The sequence below is a fragment of the Erythranthe guttata genome, chromosome 4, assembly GCF_056151865.1.
Source record: "Erythranthe guttata isolate IM_541 chromosome 4, IM_541, whole genome shotgun sequence".
NCBI classification, from domain to species: Eukaryota; Viridiplantae; Streptophyta; class Magnoliopsida; order Lamiales; family Phrymaceae; genus Erythranthe; species Erythranthe guttata.
In genome coordinates, this window is record NC_142536.1 from 10,431,429 (window position 1) to 10,447,201 (window position 15,773).

The following is a 15,773-nucleotide window of genomic DNA, read 5'->3' on the forward strand; positions in this document are numbered from 1 at the left end:
AGAGCAATCAAACGGGCCCTAAGTTAGTCATGCGATCACTAACATAGCCTAATGGCCCAAAACTTTCCAAATATGAGATTTATTAATTGAAGTGTAAGATATATGGATGTATGCTTCATTTGTACTTATTTTCCATTTTGTTATTGATAATGATTGGCGATGACGACGATCAAGAGCATTGAAGAATCCAATTACTTAGGTGTTTAGGTTGTCATTAATTTGTTTTCATGTTTTATAAGGAAGTATTTAGTCCATACTTGTAGAGATTTATTGTAATACAAACTTAATAACGTATTTGTTTATATATTAAAAAGAAAATTAATTTTTTTCTTATCTAATTATTAGATTGTATATATAATGAAATATTTTAATTCCTTATGAGATTATTGATATCTTTGTGTTCAAGCTAGGTTTATGGATTGCATAATCCGCGTATGTATCTCATAACTTTATGAAAAACACTTGAAACTTTTACTGACAAATACACATCTCAACAAGAAGGATTTGCAAGGGCAATCTGTAGGAGCAGTCTTATGCTATCGTTGTAACTTGTAACTATTGCAACACCTACTAGTTTCTTATATGATTTTCTTATATCAAATCATAAAGAAGATTGGTATTTCGGAGAAGTGCTTAGAGAATATCGAGATTATCGACTTAAGGAAGTTTAACATTGGAGAGAGTCCATGAATGCTAATTAAGGAGTTTGTCGTATTGAAGATAAGAGTTCGAGTAGTGTGCGACAACAATGTTTAACATCAATTGAGAGTCTTTAGTGTTTTTTATTAATTCCCGTTATTATTCGCACTTAAAAATGGACTAGTAAAATTTTATTTGTCGAACCATAAAAAATCATGTGTCATTTACTCTTCTTTACAAACAATAAACTATCACTACATACAAAATTATGTTATAAATACCTTGTTAAAATAACTTTAGTGTTATAACAAACAATAAGATTTCTATGGACATAAAAATCAATGATCGACATCAGAGGCTGATCACTAGATATATTAAGTGTGTTTGGAAATTTCATATATCTACTTTAGTTTGAAAACAAATAATCTAAGGGCAGGTGGATCAACTACATGTCCTCCACTTTGGATGGTAGCCAACTGCTCCTATTAGAAGACTAATATAAAAATGTTCATCAAATTATTGGATGAACAATCATGTAAGACAATTTTAATGGGATGTGATGACCAACAAAGAAGAACGAAGAAAAAATAGACTTTCCTAAAAAGAAAAATAACTAGGATAAGGAACATCATATTCATGCCAATTTTAATTTGAAGCCGCTCAATGCAAATATTTAATGTTTGTTATTGTTAATATATATTATATTATATTTATATTGTTAAAATATATTATATTCATTATAACGAGATTTGATTAGATATGTTAATGTATTATATGCATAATTTCGGGATTTGACTTGATTAGGTTTCCTTTTATAGCTTGTTACTTTGTGTATATATATACTCGTACCTCTATTGAAAATAATACATATTATTTTCATCTCATTACATTTTGTAACAAGTCTCGATGGAGTATTTATAGACGCCTAAATTTTAATATAATTAAAATTGAATTTCTGATTATAATTTGTCTTTCAAAATAAGTTATGAAGATAAATATCAATTAATCTTTAGCCAATAGGATTATTTCTTCTCTTCCAAGTTATACGAGATAATTATCAATTAATTATTAGGCAATAGGATTATTTCTACTCTTCCAAGTTGTAAGAGATAAATATCAATTTCAAGAGAGTCAATCAAATCGTGCCACGTCATCAAAGAAGGTTATCAATGACTCTTATTCTACCATAATAAATAAGGACCTTCCCTACACAATTCAACACACAACCGAAAATCATAGGAGAAAATTCTCTCTACAACATCTCAGTGTTCTTCATCAAATCGAGGACGTTCTTCAACAAATCAAGATCGAAGGAAGATTGAAGGGCCAAATCTATCAAACACTCCAAGATCTTCAAGTCAAAGCTCATTATAGTTCAGCGTTCGATCCTCGGAAAACGTTATTCAAGTTCAAAATCAAATCCGGAGAAGATCAAGTAAACGACCCGACTCCGAAATTGAAAGTGAACATATATTATTCTTGTGAGAAGAATCAGATGATTAAATTAGAGTTTGTAACCCGCAATATTAATTTTTAAGTCAATAAATTATCTTTGTGCAATTATTTTCTTGTTTGTTTAAATCGCAGAGAGAATTTGTTGCTTGAAAGGCATGTAACATGCTCAAAACTGTGTCAAAACTGTGCCATTACAGATTCGACAAAAGAGAGTAGAAGCTCCATCTTGCTCGAAATGATGTTAGTGCAGTCTCGCCATAAGAAATTTTGATTTTATGGTGAACTTCTAGCTTCTAAAACCATTTTCATTCCTCATTTGCATGTAGTGCCGATGCACATGGCCTCCCCATTATTATCGTGTCCGTGCAGGCGTGCATGGTACTCATCTGTCTATGTATCAAACGATAGCATGACTTGAACCTCCAACTGTAATAACAAACTTCTAATCTCTATATGTCGACAATTTTTTTCCATTCATTAGTGAGATTTTCCAAAAGAATGTATTCATGTCAGTGAAATCTGATACGGTTTCTGGAGAAGCCGAGTGAATGGATATTCTAGTAAGGGTGTGTGGGGGGTTTTTACTCATAATCCACAATCAACCGATATTGATGTATTTGCTCCAGAGTAAATTGCAAATACCATCCCTGTGTAATACCTAATTGTCAAATATTCCCTATCAAATAAAATTTCACTCAAACCTCCCTCGTAATCAAAGTCAAAGCATTAAGACCCCTGGAGGCAAATCGTGTCTTACACGCACGAGTTCTGCGATTTTTCTTCAATTTTGCTGTGTGAAATGACAGAGTTGCCCCTAACATCTTTTTTTTTCTTCTTTGCTCATCATTGTCGTCACCAATCGACCCCTCTCCGTCAAAACCTCCCACTCCATGGCTGTCGAAATTCCAGCTGTGGATTTGCAATCATCTTCACCGGCAAAACATGGCAGTCGTCTTCAATCGTCAGCGGTGGATTTTGTGTAACAATAGCTATTAAAGAAGTCGACAAAATCAATCTCTCCGAAAGATAAATGGGTATTCGAATCTCAAGTGAATTCCACATTCACTGTAAACTGTTTCGCCTACCATTTGAAGCAATTTTATTATCGTATTCCAACACTATTGCACCTTGTTTAATTTCCTAAGGGTTGTGTTCAATAATCACAATCATTGGAAACTTATAAATAGAAACTCCACATGTTTAATTTGAAAACAACATAAAAAATCAATTCAATTCCATAATTTTGTTCTATGGAATTCTTTTTTCTTTAGCCCGGAAATATTCTTCGTAGAATATTTTCTTCCGTATTCGATTCGAGAGTTTGAGACACAAAGTAACGTTCGTTGTACTCGGGATTTTGATTGCTCATATGCCGAGTTAGCCGTTGGGAGACCATTGCCAAATAACCGTAAGCACCGTAGCGGGGCAATATTGTCTTAAGGAAAGAGTTTTCTCGCCTCGGCTTATCTTTTCGTATTTTCACTAATTAATTTGTTCGACCATTTTACTAAATTCACTACCCGTTTTATGTATTGGGAACAACAATTAAAACATAGTATAGCAAGAAAAAGAAAAGAATAAATATTCTTATCTTATTTTTCACATATGAGCAATCTTAAAATCTCATTTGATTTATTCCGATAATTGATTTCAATTGAAAAAATGAAATTTTAAGTTGTGTGCATGTATATATCATTGTAAAAATAAACAAAAACTTTCTTTTGAATATGATAACATTATTTATTTCTCTAACATGATTATTTCCTTGGGCATTGAACATGATTAACCAACAAATCAGTTTTATTTTTTTGGTAACGAAGGAACTCGTAAGTAACCATATCGATGCACTGGATAAACCTACATTCTCGTATAATAGCTTGTAAACATACGAGAGGCGTAAAGAAATTTAGGCTAATCATATGTGTCAATCTCGATCTAACGACCGTTGGCAAGGAGATTAGAACTTTGGTCAATTGATAGAAACTCACTTGCTCCAACCGATTATCTCTTACTGGACAACAAATCGTGTATTTAGATACTAATCAAAGTGGTTAACTAAAGTAACTAATTACATGATAAAATTAGAAAATGTGATCAATTAATGAACCTATTGGAATAGAGAAATAAAATGGAACTAGTGGTTAAGTAAAGTAACTAATTACATGATAAAATTAGAACATTTGATCAATTAATGAACCTATTGGAACAGAGAAATAAAATGGAACTAGTTAAAGTAATTTCATCAATTCATCATCAATATTAGATCGAGCGTGTATGAGAAGAAGGAAAAACTGAATTTTGAAAACTACCAAAACTCTGATAGTTCTTTGAAGAGTGCACAACACTCCCTTTATTTATTTAAATTTCAAAACACCATTAACATAGACAAATAACATACAACAACACTTCTTAAAAATTATAATTCCAAATATTAAAATTACAAGAACCAAATATAAAAGCATTAACATTATTAATCGTAGTTAACAACAACAACAACCCTTTATTTTGTTTTACAATCAATGTTGTCCAGTGTTATCTGGAGGAGTAAGGTGAGTAGAAGGCTCGTGAGAAAGCATTACTGCAGAAGCAGAGGTCATAGTTTGGTACTGTGACGGTGGAGGCTGAGCATAGTAAACTTGATCCTGCATTTGATGAGAGTAGTCATATCCGTAATTAATAGCACCCGCGGAAGCAGCAATATTATTACTATTATTATTATTAGACTGTGATGGGGCCAAAGAAGGCATTTGAGAAATATACTGCTGATGTTGATGCTGATATTGAATGGATGGGTGCATATTACTCGGCGCCATTTCGGGCTTGGTCTGATAAACGACGGGCTGAGGATTATTATGAGGCAATAAGTACATTTGATACTGTGGATCGTGAATTTGTTGGTGGTGATGGATCGATTGGTGTGTTTGGGTGGGGTGCTGTTGTAGCTGATACATTGGATAGTAGGAAGAAACGGGCATCGGTTGAGGGTGGTGGATGTAGTGCGTGGGTTGAGCAGTTTGATGAATATTTATTTGTTGATTTTGGTATGGAAGCTGTTGCATGAGAATTTGATCATGAGTTGTTGTTATTGGTTCTTGAATATAATCAGCAGCAGCAGCAGCAGTAGCAGTAGCAGTAGTAGTAGTAATAGTAGTAGTATTGATCGTCTTTTGATCATCTGTTGTTGTTATTAATGTTGGAGTAGGAACTCTGTGCATTGGTTCTTGGTGAATTGTTTGCTGCTTTGATTGGGATCCAACCGAGGTAATGCTACTCTCGCTGTAAGTGTAACCAAAGAAGAAACGTAATTCAGCTACACCACAGACTTTATATATATTATATTGACCCAATGGAAAAATTAGTGGATCTCAAGAGAAAATCCCACAATAGGCACAAATTCCAATAAAAAATATATGTAACATTCTATAACAATTTACAAGTTTATATAAAGGCCTTTATAGAAAAAAAGAACAACAAAGACAATGTTTGGATATGTTGCGGCAGTTATTTTCATTTTAATTTGGGGAAATACGTTTTGAAAAAATAATTGGAGAATAAAAGTAATATTTATTTATAAGTTGAAATGAGCCGTACCAGTAAAATCATATTTAAAAGGTGTTAGAAAAATATATTTTGAAAAAATAAAGTGATAATTTATTTGTGTTTTAGTGAAAACATTTTGTATCTTAGCAGTCAAATCATTTTATTGTACGAGTTCTTACGTAAGTGAAAGAAATTTTAAAAATTGTTTTGAAAACCTTAACAAACCAATTGATTTCCTGAAAATAATTAAAGTGAGTGAAACTGTAACCAACTGTTGACCAAGACTTATAAAAGAAAAAAAATAAAAATAAAGGACTTCCTATTTTATACTATCCCATCCCAATTTCAATGTTGTTTTGGGTTGTTTTGCACATATTAAGAAAATTAATAAATGTGCATAGATTATAGTAAAAAACTTATAAAATTACTAAAATATCCTCGATATTAATTGATTTTCAACTAATTACTTAGGAGTGATTAAGGGTAAAATTAAAAATAATGCAATGAATACTTCATTGAAAATCTAAAATAAAAAATAATTTGGGACAAAAAAGTTCTCTAAAAAGTCATATAATCTCGAAAAGATGGAGTATTGCATAATATGCCAAGTGAATATTTATAATAATATTTTATAAATCTGATATAAAATATTAAATAGAAGGCAGAATTTGGGGAAATAATGACACCTTGTTACAGAGTCAGGTGAGGTCAAACTATGAATATCAGCTACCTTCCTCTGCACCGTTTGCAATGGCAACGGCGGCTTCCTCACCCTTGTCGCCGCCACCGTTCCATGGTCGGACTTCTCCGACTTCTCATCATCGCATATTACCCGATTCACATTTTCTCCTCCACCTGATGCGGCGGCGCCAATATTAGGAAGAGGTGGTGGAGCTGCATTTGCCAAACCAGAAGCAATGCTCGCATGAGAAAACTGCTCATCCAGCCCAGCCGTCTGATTGTAACCTTCAGTTCTCACCTTAATGGGCGGCAGATTCGCCATTGACGGCGAAGAAGAGCTCGACCCAAAGGAAGAAGTCGTTTCCACAAGAAAGACTTCCTGAGAATTATTATTAGCCTTGCCCACAACCTGTTTGTTAATATTCCCCACAGACTCATTCTGCAGGGCCTCGAGATCCGCACTAGAATCACTATTGCCGTGATGGCGTTCCAAGAAGGTATCAATGGCCGCCGACTCAGATATCCCTCTGGGGAGCAAACCAGCACCGTTCAACGCGTCAACGAACCACGTCTCTGACTTGGCATCATCCAGCAAAGAACCCATGGAAGCTGCAGTTTCAGGCTTCGAAGGAAAGAGGAACAGGCGGAGGCGGGAGGGCTTCAGCGGGGAGGCGGAGGTGGTCCGGTCGTACTCCTCGATCATGTTATCGAGGTCTTCGTCGGAGGAGAGTGATATGAGAGAGTCGAGATCTTCAGTGGGGAGCTGGTACTTGAGGGTGAAGTGGCGGCCGTTGAGGAGGGTGTGGGAGAGGCGGGAGTGGAGTTCGGCGAGGGAGGAGTGGCGCTCCACCACCACGATGCGGGTGTCGCCGCCCACGTAGCACAGGGACTTGTCGTGGGGGCGGGGGATGATGTGGCCGCCGTAGCTGCACATGAGGCGGAGCTTGGCGGCACCGGGGACAGGCGGTAGAGGGTTGTCATCCCAGGTGGTGTCGGTGCAGCGGGAGTGCGGCGAAGAAGTGGCGGAGGAGTCGGGGTGGTTGGAGGAAGATGGTGGTGGATCCATTATTGTTGGAAGGTGGGGGTTCGATCCTAGATCAGTGGTGAAGCAAATGCATTTACTCATTTACATTGAAAAGCTAGCAATTGGGGGGGCGTGTGATTTGGAGAAACGAACTCGGAGTTTGCTGTTTCTTTACTAATTGTTGACTTTTGGATATTTGTGCACTGTATCAATAACCAAAGCTAGATCACGCAAAGCTTAACTAACAGGGGAGGTTTTTTTAACTTTTTTTATGGAAAAGTATCACGATATTTCTAAGTCAAATATATATCATATATAGTATGTACATTTGAGTACAAATTTTAATTCTAGGCGCGCACACTTATATAAATGCAAAAATTTGCTAAAGCCCTTTCATACAAATTTTACTTTGCATAAAAATATTCAATCAATTTTATTTTTAGTCCATGGCGATGGCCGCGCTAGTAGTGAAAATTAGGGGGTCTTGGCGGAGCTCGTGACATAAGTAGTGTGTTGAGCGGGCGGCACCGCTAATATTTGGACAAGGGTTGCTTCACTTTGGGTGGGGAGGGCGCCACAAACTAGATAGATATTGGCCACTTAGGGGCATCTCCAATATTTTGCCCTAAAAATGGGACATCAAATACTCCTTTCGGTCTTTCTATAGCGTTTTGGGGCATATAAAAAAGTTTTTTACTCGAATGTAAAATTCCAAATTGAGAATTATCAAACCATAAGAAAAAAAACATTATTGGAAATTACACATTTTCTCTCTCTATGAGAGGCTTGTTTCTTTATCATGCTTTGATCTTTGCAGATCCTCAATTCCACTAAATATTTATTCACCGATTCAAACGATCCGATCGTGAGCAATACTTTTTTTTTAGTCAATAATTGCTTTGGTTTGTTAGGGTTTAGTTATATTGTAGTTTATCTCTCCTCTTTTTGTTCATAACCCTATTTTTTTGTTTTACTTTTTTCCTTCCTCCTCCAGATCCGCATCACACAGGCGTTGCTAGGGATCCTCACCGTGTGACTCTCATCTCATCTCTCTCCCTTTCTCGTTCGTTCATGGAGACCATCACCGATACCCTTGCAAACAAATTTCGTTTAACCCCAGATGAGGAAGAGGGGGTCACTGTGGATCGCACACATGCAACGGACAACAATGTCAATAGTGGTCTCAGTTTAGTTGGGAGGGTAGTCTCTTCTAAGGAGTTGTCTATACATACCATTCGAGCTAATGTGACCCGGTTACTCCAACCTGTTAAGGGATGTGAGATACAATCTTTGGGCGATAACAAGATCCTTATTGAGTTCTACCATCACCTGGACAAAAAACATGCAATAGGGGGTTGTCCTTAGGCTTTTGGAAAAGAATGCTCTCATCTTTTTAGAAATCGAACCTGAGTTTGATCCGGCGACGATGGAGGTTAACCAGATGCCAATTGTAGTTCGTCTTCACCAACTCCCAATGAACCAGGGGTTGGTCGAGGTTGCGTCTCAGATTGGCAGCAAGATCGGCCTGCTTCTCCAAGTTCTGAATCAAAACCAACTTCGATTTGCACAATTCGTTAGGGTTAAGGTTGCAATTGATGTTTCTCGGAGCATTAAACGTGGGCTTTACCTACATAACTCGGACGGCACCAAAACCTGGGTGAGCTTTACTTATGAGCGACTACCGAATCTTTGCTTCCTATGTGGGCTTCTTGGGAACAAATTTCCGCTAAGATATGAAAGGGATTTATTGACTCTGTCGATGAGCTTCCATATGGAAATTGGCTTCGATTCTCGAACTCAAAAGAGGACATGAGTCTTAAAATCCCGTTACAAGTTGTCCAACCTAACATTCAAGATCCCAACAGGGCCCAGCCACGTTGCACACCAAGAGGGGCAAATATCTTTGCTTTCACGACGCAATCCAAAAACGACTTACATTCGCAACACTACAAAGATAAGGAGAACTATCCGTGCAGGCCTGGAGAAAATGAACCTAATCAACAACGTGGTCCAACTTTATTCCGATGGTGGATCTGATCCTCCAGGGAGAAAAATTGTGAACCCGAGCAAGATTCGGAGGAGCAAGAGGGTAGCTTCTTCGGAAAAGGAGTATGACAGAACAAGGAAGAAGCAGAACTTGAAGTTAATCGACGAAGATACTAGCTCAACGCCGGAGACTGCGGTGCAGTCCCGTCGAGAACAATGAATTGCCTGATCTAGAATTGTCTAGGGCTCGGGGTGCCCTTGACAATTCATACACTCGGAGACATTCTCTGAAAATATAACCCCAGCTTGGTGTTTCGCTCGGAGACGAGATCTACACCACAGAAGATTGAGCATCTGAAGAAGAAATGGAATTTATTTGGACTGGCCGTCGATAAGGTCGGCAAATCTGGTGGCCTCGCACTGTTGTGGCATAAGGATCTTACGGTTACCCTTTCCATCTTTTCTAGCAATCACATTGACGTGGAGGTTTGTCCCACAGATGGCAGCAACAAGTGGAGGTTTACGGGGTTTTATGGATATCCTGATAAATCACACCGTCATTTATCCTGGGATCTCCTTTGCCAACTCCGGACTCATAACGACTTGCCTTGGATGGTTGGTGGCGACTACAATAAAATTCTTTGTAACTCGGAAAAGATGGAGGGAATCCCAAAATTTCCAGGCGAAATCGAAGCTTTCCGAGCTGCCCTTGATTGTTGTAGCCTGTCGGACATTGGCTACCGCGGCACACCGTTTACTTGGTCGAACAATAGGCTTCATTCCCATACAGTGCGGAGCCGTTTGGACAGGGTTTGTGCGGATAATGCGTGGATGACGCGCTTCCCTCACGCTCAAGTTACCCACTTGGGTCTCCCGGGCTCGGACCATACCCCCCTTATGCTCACACTTGAATCACCACGCTCACCACACCTTCGTAGAGGCCGGAGACCATTTAGATTCGAGGCCATGTGGATAAGGGGAGATGATTGTGAGGAAATTATTAACCAGCAATGGACAGGAGATTAATCTTGATAAGTCCACCATGACGTTTAGCTCATCTACTTCACCAGTTATTCGACACTCCATTCACCAAATTCTTGGGTTCAAGGTAGTTGACAAACACGACAAGTATCTTGGAATGCCTTGCTTGATGGGACGTACTAAAAAAGAAATTTTCAGTTACCTTAGAGATCGGGTTTGGGCGAAGGTCAAAGGATGGGGGGAAAAACAACTCTCTAGAGCTGGAAGAGAGGTATTGATTAAGTTGGTGCTTCAATCAGTCCCGACTTACATCATGAGTTGGTTTTGCTTACCAAAAGGGATACTCAAGGACATTGAATCGATTATTCGGAGATATTGGTGGGGCACTGGGGGAACAAGGGGGTAGCATGGTTGCCGTGGAGGAAAATGTGCCTACCTAAAACAAAGGGTGGCCTTGGCTTTCGAGATATGAACTACTTTAATCTTGCACATTTGGCGAAACAGGGGTGAAGACTTATGACGGAACCAGGCTTGCTCTTGACGAAAATTCTTAAAGCGAGGTATTATCCTCATGGCGAATTTCTCACCGCGGATACCGGTCCTCGACCTTCAACCACGTGGAGGGGTATTTTGGAGGCCCTTCAATTCCTACAGGCTGGTATCGGAATGCAGATTGGCAACAGCGAAACAACTTCGATTTGGGGAGACAAATGGATTGCAGACGAGAGCTATCCCCGAGTAATCTTAAGTATGATTGAAAATAATTTGTTTAGTAATTTTTTTTATTATTAAAAATTTAATTCTAAGTAGTATAATTATAATAATATTAAGTATAATAAAAAATTTAATTTCTTTTTTTTTTTTATTATTATTAAAATTTATAAGTAGTCTATTTTTAATTTGTAATTATTTTTCAGCCCCCAAAAAAATTAAAATTTCAATTTTCACCCCAAAATAGTGGTTTTCGTTACTTGCTAACGGGAATTTAACGGCAGGGACCAAAAGTGTTTAAAATTGAAACTTGGAGGTGAACTTTGTTCACTTTGGAACAAGGGGGACCAAAAGTGAAATCGGGCCAAACATGAGGGACCAAAAATGTAATTATCCCTATTAATCTTTATTAGCACGCTCAGGGCTTATAGACGCACTAGCTTAAATATACGTGTTATATTATGCCCACTCTTTAATCATATTTTTTTATCTAACATATTTATTCTAACGATATATAAAATATAAAGTATCATAAGAAATTGAGTGCAAATAATTTTTTACTCAATATTTTTTCAATTACTTTATTCGAAAATACTTACATATTTATCATTTAAATTTTACCATACACCTTAAAATTTATTTTTTAAGGATATAAATTTGTCGCGGTGTATTATTTTGATTAAATAAATCTAATAATTAAAACCACTTCTGAAATATTTAATAAATTATATTATAAAAATATAAAATGCCCACACTTGAAATTAATCAGATGAAAATACAAAATTATATTATATGTTCAAGTTTCACATAAAGAAAATAAATACACTTTTATTGTGGTTTCTTGATATATTTTACTTTTAAGAGAAAAATATTTTTTTTCTCTATATAACCGAATGAAAATAAAAAGAAATAGAAATTGAAAGTAAGAATAATTAAATGAGTATATAAAATAATGGCAGTTGATGAATATTATTATTGAAAATAAAGAGCGAGATATTTAACTTAAAGAATGGTATAATATGTACAACATATAATTCAGGGGTGCCCCAAGTCCACCCCCACCTTCATCCAAATATTTAGGATCCATTCCAAATTTAGACAATGAATTTTGATGAATAGAAGATTACACTAAATTTCATCCAATAATTTCAGCAGCAGCAGTATAACTACTATCTGATCAAAGATTAATGTATTATTTCAATACACATCCGCCTTATTCACACAGATTGGCACAATATTTTCACAAGGTCATCGCTTCGTTTACATCTCTTTATCTTCTTCTTTTTATGTATTTTTAATATGTCTTACTTTTGCCAGAATTTTCAAATATACAAAAACATCCATTTAATTAAATATATATATATTTTGCATGCAGCAGCAGGCTATTGCATGCATTTATAGAGGGCACATCCTTGGACCATCCTCGTGCTGTGCTCTCATTCATTATCTCCGAATTTATCGTCATTCGGTACACCATTTTATCCTTAATCACCTTTTTTTCTCCATTTCATCAGAAATGTAATGCATGTGTTTCAAATTTTGCATTTGCCTTTTTCAATAGGCTTTATTTTAGATAAAAAAATTTTATTGTATATATATATATATATATATATATATATATATATATATATATATATATATATATATATATATATATATGGGGGTGCATTGTTTTGAATATTTTCCTTAGCTAGTATGTTATGTTGTATATATTACATGAATTGGTTGTTACAAATGAAAGAGTTGTATGCATGTGTAGATAATTGGATAATATATATATAACAGAAAAATGAGACAGAATCAGTTTGTGGGGCACACTTTGCAATCACATGGAGCAAAGCTTGCGAGAGTGCATATGCACGATTGGCTGATTCTGCTACTTCTTGCGGCAATTGATGGCTGCCTCAATCTCATTGAACCCTTTCACCGTTACGTGAGCTCTGATTTGATGACCGATCTCAAATACCCCTTCAAAATGCAAGACACCGTCCCCATGTGGGCTGTCCCGGTAATTCCAACGCACACACACACACACACTATAGTAGTTCATTAGATTAATTAGAGTAAATGCATGTGGTTGTTTATTGGTTAAACTGGTTTTGTGGAATATAGATATATGCAGTGATCCTCCCCTGCATCATATTTATGATATATTACCTCTACAAAAGGGATGTTTATGACTTACACCATGCTATACTCGGTATGTATAGCATTCCTTCATCCTATACCATATATAATAATTACTGTTTATTTATATTCGAATATTAAGCATCGTAATTGCATTGCAAAATAATATTTTTTAGGTCTGGCGTACTCTGTTCTGGTAACAGCTGTCATTACTGACTCGATAAAAGACGCTGTTGGACGCCCCAGACCAAACTTCTACTACAGATGCTTCCCTGATGGTGTCGCGGTACAACTTCGCACATAAAACAACATTACCATTATTACCCTTCATTTTGAATAAATTGAGGTATGATCATATTTTCGTACATAGTATTATAATTGTTCGTGCATTTCTATCAGGTTTTCGATCCTATGAATGGGGATGTCTTGTGTACTGGAGATGCAAAGATTATTAAAGAAGGATATAAAAGCTTTCCTAGTGGTCACTCTGCATGTAGGTATCAAGAAGCATACATATGGGCTTTATTAACCAATGCATCTTTTTTACATTAGTTCTTGACACATAAAGTGATTTTTTGGATTTTGGAAGAGGTTTTGAAAATGTTTTGTTGGTAAACAAGGATCGGTTTTTGCAGACAGGGTTTTATAGAAAATAATTTGTTGTGAAGAACTTTTTCGATGTATATGCAGGGTCGTTTGCAGGGTTGGGTTTTCTTGCGTGGTACTTGTGTGGGAAGATTAAAGTGTTTGATAAAAGAGGGCACGCGGCAAAACTTTGCATTGTTGTGCTACCGTATCTGTTTGCTGCTTTAGTAGCAATTTCTCGTGTGGACGATTATTGGCATCATTGGACTGATGTGTTTGCTGGATCCATCTTAGGTAACCATTTAAACTTTAATATAAACATTTATGTCTAGGAATTTAACCGTAAACAAACTATTTAATTTGATCTATATATGCTTTCTAACTTGTTCAAATGTATGTAGGCTGCGTGGTTTCTTCGGTTTGCTACCTCCAATTCTTCCCATTGCCACATTACATTAACGGTGAGTATATTCATCTTTTTAGCTCTAGTCAATAGCTTCTGAACTTGCTTTAGTTAACTTAATATAACGGATATAGTATAAGGAGAAAGTAGTCGCATTCGTATTTACATACATGGAGAAAATGAATCAGAGAGAAAGACCGTTCGTTGGCTCCAGATATAGACGTTATTTTTATTGAATTGCAACTTATGTGCAAATTTGCTGATGTTTAGTGTTACTTTACACTTTAGATATACCCGGAAATATGTTTCCATCAAATATATTTCTGCAGTCTTGTATCCACATAGGACTTACCGACTAATAAATGTAACCGTTGAAAGTTACTCTTTCGATTTTCAAATATGTGTCGTTTAAAATTTTAAATTAATAGATAATATAGAACAAAATTGTGACGCATGAACCGTGTATATATATATAAATTAGGTAATTTGTTGACCAATTGATTGGTCTGAATACATAGGTTGGGCAACTCATGCATTTAACAGAATAGTTGAAGAAAACGGTTTTCATACAGAAATGGAAACCGCTCACTTACGGAATGAACAACTCGGACCCACTGCAACGGATGGAACGTCGGACTTGGACATTTTGGAGAATGGCAGGAGAAAGTGATATGCTGTTTGTTTTAGTATCATCAACTTTTTGTATGTAGAAGATACGATCAAAATTATCTAGACAAATATACTTTGTATATGTAGATAGATATACGTATAGATATCGGATATGAAAAACTTTTCTTTGGAGCTAAGGTACAACTTACTTAGATCAAGTCCAGCCGAATACCCTAAATTGAAGACCCCAAACTCTCATTTGGGGCTTCACAAAAAGATTCACTAAAAATGCCAAACATTAAATTGGGGCCTCATTTTTAAATTTAATTTAATTTAATCTATTTAAATAATATTTAAATGAAAACTAAGTATATTTGTAGCACCCCTTCTAATTGGGCGATAAATCGAACCGGTTTATCGAAATACTTATTTAAATAGCGAAAGCAAAAGAACCTCTCTATAATTTTTAAAACACTAGGCATGTGCACGTGCGTTGCACGTGTCTTATTAGTTTTTTTGTATATTTATTAAAAAAAAAATCACTTGTTATGTTTTATCAAAATAATAGTATAAACGTAGTTTATGTAAATAATTGTGACATTGATAATTTCTTTCAATTCTAATTTTACTAAATATTGAAATGTTTAGTTTGATTTAAAAAAAATGTTTAGTTTTATATTATTTTGTATATATTTATTTATGATTGAACTACCTTTTTCCCTCTTATTCATTTTAATTGCTTCAGTGTTTCCTCATTATCGTAAATTTTTTAATGATATTCATTGATATTTTCTTAGTAATTCTCCTTTTCCGATCATCTACCACTTTTACCATCAATTCTTTAGTGGAAAAATAAAATTCAATAGATATTTGTGGATCTAGTGCTCTATAGTATTTTCATTATTTGTTTCCATGTAAACATAAATTACATTAGTAACTTATCCTATATTTTTATATATTTACACACACAGAAGTTTATAAAAGAGCTTTTGTATAAAAAAAAAATTAAATTTATAGTTTTATTGATATAAT

At 35.7% G+C, this 15,773-nt stretch overlaps 2 protein-coding genes across 6 annotated transcripts; one reads left to right on the top strand and one right to left on the bottom strand.

The window, feature by feature from the left end:
• Nucleotides 1-4,390: 4,390 nt before the first annotated feature.
• On the bottom strand, nt 4,391-7,636 carry LOC105976388 (uncharacterized). The gene is made up of 2 exons (XM_013001667.2): nt 6,321-7,636; nt 4,391-5,370 (listed from the first exon to the last, which is right to left on the bottom strand). Exons 1-2 carry the CDS (start codon nt 7,439-7,441, stop codon nt 4,611-4,613), a joined length of 1,881 nt encoding a protein of 626 aa, XP_012857121.2. The 5' UTR covers nt 7,442-7,636; the 3' UTR covers nt 4,391-4,610.
• Nucleotides 7,637-12,049: 4,413 nt separating this feature from the next.
• Nucleotides 12,050-14,950, top strand: LOC105976258 (lipid phosphate phosphatase 2). 5 transcript variants are annotated; one of them, XM_013001539.2, is made up of 9 exons: nt 12,050-12,264; nt 12,399-12,485; nt 12,803-13,025; nt 13,130-13,217; nt 13,321-13,430; nt 13,544-13,637; nt 13,835-14,023; nt 14,131-14,190; nt 14,651-14,950. In XM_013001539.2, exons 3-9 carry the CDS (start codon nt 12,807-12,809, stop codon nt 14,800-14,802), a joined length of 912 nt encoding a protein of 303 aa, XP_012856993.2. In that variant the 5' UTR covers nt 12,050-12,264; nt 12,399-12,485; nt 12,803-12,806; the 3' UTR covers nt 14,803-14,950. The 5 variants fall into 5 exon arrangements, with proteins under 5 accessions (XP_012856993.2, XP_088672965.1, XP_088672968.1 ...); XM_088816839.1 differs by having other exon boundaries at nt 12,096-12,264; nt 12,393-12,485; XM_088816842.1 differs by having other exon boundaries at nt 12,159-12,264; nt 12,393-12,485; nt 14,705-14,950.
• The last annotated feature ends 823 nt before the right edge of the window (nt 14,951-15,773 follow it).